At 41.4% G+C, this 4,387-nt stretch overlaps 1 protein-coding gene across 1 annotated transcript in view; it reads right to left on the minus strand.

Moving 5' to 3' along the window:
- HAUS3 (HAUS augmin like complex subunit 3) overlaps nucleotides 1–4,044 on the minus strand; it is a gene marked incomplete at its 3' end in the record, with an annotated part of 9,592 nt that extends 5,548 nt beyond the window's left edge. The window contains 2 exon segments of the mRNA XM_072406557.1: nucleotides 217–1,129; nucleotides 3,926–4,044. Of these exon segments, the coding sequence (XP_072262658.1) occupies nucleotides 217–1,110 (894 nt within the window).
- Between the last annotated feature and the right edge of the window lie 343 nt (nucleotides 4,045–4,387).

Raw genomic sequence — 4,387 nt, forward strand, 5'->3', positions numbered from 1 at the left:
TGATTTGTATAGTGGTTGTTCATGGATTCATGAACGATGTTGGGTGACTGCTGCCAGAATCTTTACTGAGACGAGCACAACTATTCGTATTTGGCGGGAATCCTTGGACATGTGTACATAACCTCAGTACAATCTCTAACAGACTGTAAGTATCATTATATTAAAAAACAAATTAAGTTCATTATATTTATTATATATCATACAACATAGACTTACCATGCTCTGAAGTGTCCTTGCATTATTTTCCACCCATTGCAGACCCGTAACTAAACTTGCACTCTTGGCCTTTGTTTGTATCAGCTTGTGTTTAGCACAGATATATGCCAGCTGGAGTCTCATCATTTCCTTAGACTTGTCCTCAAGTACAGGGTCATCTCCACTTTTTCCATCCAGCTGAACAAGCTGAAAGCCATTCTCTGAACCCTCAATACATTTGGAAAGCCCCTCAAAGAAATGCTCTTTAGTAAACAGAGTTAGGGCATTGGTGCTTTGTTCTTCACAGGATAAATATTTATCTAGTAGAACCTGAAAGAGGAAAATTGGTGACGATTTACAACCTTCTTCCTGAGGAGCATAAAATGAAATCAGTTTTTGAATTCCTTCGACGACTGTCTGGAGCTCGTGGTTCAGCTTGTTACTTGTGACTTGAAGGTCATTCAGTATTCTTTTCAGCGATTTCGCATCTTCGTCCTCACTATCCTTAAATTTCAAACACGAATGGACATTGGCAGATCTCATCATCTGAAGCTTGTTACGTCTCTGTAAATGCAGGCTCCTTAAATCCTTCAGGTTTTTCAGTTCTTCCTCAAGCTTCTCAATGGCTACGTCTTCCTTTGTGGTTTTTGAGCTGGCTGGTTTGAAAGTCTTCATTACTTCATCTAAAGCTTTTTCATCCAGGAAATCTTTGCCGGAATCCTTTAACTCACTGAAGGCCTGTAGTTTTTCTTCCGACACCACATTATGTTGTGTTACGTTACTACAGAACCAATCTAGAAATGGTTTGGCATCGGTGGTTTCAAACAGCCAGTCAAAGTCTTCTCCTTCTAGCTTGCAGGCTTTAGGATAACCTAGCTTTTGCAAGGTCTGGACGAATTTATTACCAGAATTCATGATTGTTGATGTACAAATTCTACAAAAATGTAAAAAAAAAAAAAATAGGTAAACTACAATCAGAGAATTTTTTTTCTGCTTGACAGCAAACTGCAATAATGACCCAAAAATTATACCAAGCGAAAATAAAACCATGAGCAGTCAGCCCTGGGATGATTTTTGGTCCAGCTTCTGTCCTGAACAGAACCAATTTAGCCATTTAAGTCATATGAAAGGGGAAAGAAGTGTACAGATATGGCCCCAATTAATTGTTTTACTTTGCCAGGGAATTGCTGCATTCATTTGGTTTCACATTGCTTTCTATGGCACAGGAAAACAATTAATATAGCAATAGCTCTATGACAATTCCTGATAATAATATTCCTGATAATTCCTGATTATTGAATTTACCAGTCAGTATAAACTCAGCGGTGTCCACGCATAGGCTGTTGTTCAACAGACATGAGTGATGCCGCTACTACAATTCCCGGAATCACTTGCGTCTATAAAATGCGGGGCCACGCATAGGCTGAGAGGCCGCTGGTCTAGAGATGCGAGTGATGCCGGGAATTGTAGTAGCGGCATTGTACTCGTGTCAATAGAACAGCAGCCTAATATGATTTGCCTACCGTTACTACAGATTGCAGGAGTGGCGGGGCCAGCTGCAATTCATATTAAGAATTCTTTTGGGGGCCAAAGAAAAAGGGCAGGACAGATTTGGCCCACGGGCGAGAGTTTGACACATCTGATCTAGACCATAGTGCCTTAACCAGGGTTCTTCCAGTGGTTACTAGGGGTTACTAGAGCAATGAGCAGTTTGTAACTCTCAGGTCAGGCACCAATGATCTTTTTAGCTATCTGTAAGGATGACATTCTTCTAATCGACCAGCAATGTAAGAGGCATTTTTCCCACTGACCACCACACTAATATATTGAGAGCTGTGAATATAGGAATTATAGAAGGGGTTTTATGAAGTCCTGAAATTTATTTCAAGGGTTCCCCCATGTTAAAAAGGCAAAGAGGCTGATTTAGACAAAACTTTTTTTCAAGGTTTTGGATAGACTAGGAGAGGGGTAGACCCTCAGTAAATGCTTGTGTAACCATTGGGGACATTCACCCCTCCTTTAGCAGTGGTGATCATTGCTGAAACTTTAAAGGTATCCCCTAAAAAAAAAATGTGAGTGAAAATCTCCCAGGGAAGACTTCCAATGTCACTCCCCGCAATTTGAAGAATCTGCCCTAGCTTTCTGTTCCAGCTTCAGAATAGGACTTAAAATGCAAAATTTACAGTTTTCCCTTCCATACCCCATCCAAAACAAATACAGGTTTACAATCGAAAATCCGGCCATCGATAATCCGGATCCATCAGTTTCCTGACATGAATTTCGGATCTCATTTTCAATACAGGGAATGCATTTTTTTTGCAGAAACAGCTGGTATGTCTTGCTTGCTACACTAAATACAAGTTGAAAAACTCTAAAGGCAAGTTTGAAAAAATGGGTTTCGAGAAATTAGAAGCAAGACGAATAGGACGAGGAAGACCATTCCAGAGAGTCGGGCAGCTCTAGAAATGTCTTGGAGCCATGCGTGTGAGGAGGTTATGAGTGAGGAAGTCATTAGTAGGTCATTGAAGGAGCGAAGAGAGCGGCAGGGGGAGTATTTTTCTATCAGGTCAGAGAGGTAAATGGGACAAAAACTGTGAAGGAATTTGAAGGCAAACACAGGAGCTTGAATTTGATTCTAAGGTGAAATGGAAGCCAATGAAGAGAACTACAAAGAGATGCAGCGGAAGAGGAGCGGAGGGAAGAATGGATGAGTCTGGCTGCAGCAAAATTTCCTGTTTCCTTCTTCTTCAAGGTTTCCCCCATTTTAAAAAAAGTGGAGAAAAACTGTGTTAGGTAACCCCTACTATAATTACAGCTCACAGTACATTAGCATGGTGGTCAGACCAACAAATAGACAAGTGAGAAGAGGAGCCAGGGGAAATTTTGTTCCAGAAGAGGTCCGGTCCCTCTAAATGGGGGGGTGGTTGGAAACTCAAACTCATCTGTAAGAGACCCCAAACTACAGACCACTGGAGAGTACCTCTATAATGTCCAAAATTATTTTCCAGCCTGCATTGGATGGAGGTATGAAAAAAAGTTTTGTTTATATCCCTTATCAATCACTTATCCTTTTCATGAGCATGAGCATGCGTCACAAGCACCCTGCACATGTGCAGAATGAACATGCGGAATCCCCAGAATGCAAGCGTCATATAGTCCTTTCCTAACGCGTCATATAGTCCTTTCCTAACGTGTCATATAGTCCTTTGCTAATGTTTCATATAGTCCTTTGCTAATGCGTCATATAGTCCTTTCCTAAAGCGTCTCCTTTCCTAATGCGTCATATAGTCCTTTCCTAAAGTCCTTAATTTTTTGTTGCTGGAAATGATCTTTCACAACCATTTCTAGCAAAATGAGGAAGTTTGTCTCGGTTGACAATTATCCAGCATGTGTGTATGCAACCTAATCAATATAGAATAATAATAAGGAACCTCCAGTGATCACTTTTGAATGGGGAGGACACAGCAGGGCGTCTCCTATGTCTTCTCACTGACTGATAGTGTCTGTCACCCTAATCATAATATCCTCCCCATAACACCCTGTTACTTATTCCTGCCTACACAATACCAATGGTCAGTGCCATAGTAAATACACTTCTATCCAGCTCTATTCGTCCTGTCAGGACATAGAGATCATTTCACCAGACACTCAGATTGGTTGCTATAACAACCCAGACGTGCTGGCCGCCTTTCCACGTACCAATCAGATCATATCAACATATAACAAGCACCTACTACATACTGCGACACGCGCTTCGTTTTTCCCGCTGCTCCTTTCTATAAGATGAGGCCTGTCTACGTCACGACTACGGTCACTGATAGCGACCAAAAGTTCCGCGCCCAAAGTGAAAACGCGATGCGACTCGTGTAGGGACAACCCTCAGCTGCTTGGCTGTGGGCGGGGCGAGCTGAGTAGAAAACGTCGGGAACGAGCTGGGGCGCGCGTACGTGCATAGGACGACGTCACCAAACTCTTTCCCGCCCTCCTGAGGTGAACTTTAGTTTGTGAGGTAGTTGGCTGGAGTCACACAGATTTATTATTATTTTTCAATAATTATACATTAATTATTATTCAATAGTGTGCTAACAGGTGAAAAACTCTTTTATTTGTTATGAGGTGATTTTCCTCCTATTGTACCTTGTAATAGCCATGTCATGTGTGCAAGTTTTTCACAGCAATATTTTATTTTTTT

This window comes from Pyxicephalus adspersus, chromosome 3, assembly GCF_032062135.1.
Source record: "Pyxicephalus adspersus chromosome 3, UCB_Pads_2.0, whole genome shotgun sequence".
NCBI classification, from domain to species: Eukaryota; Metazoa; Chordata; class Amphibia; order Anura; family Pyxicephalidae; genus Pyxicephalus; species Pyxicephalus adspersus.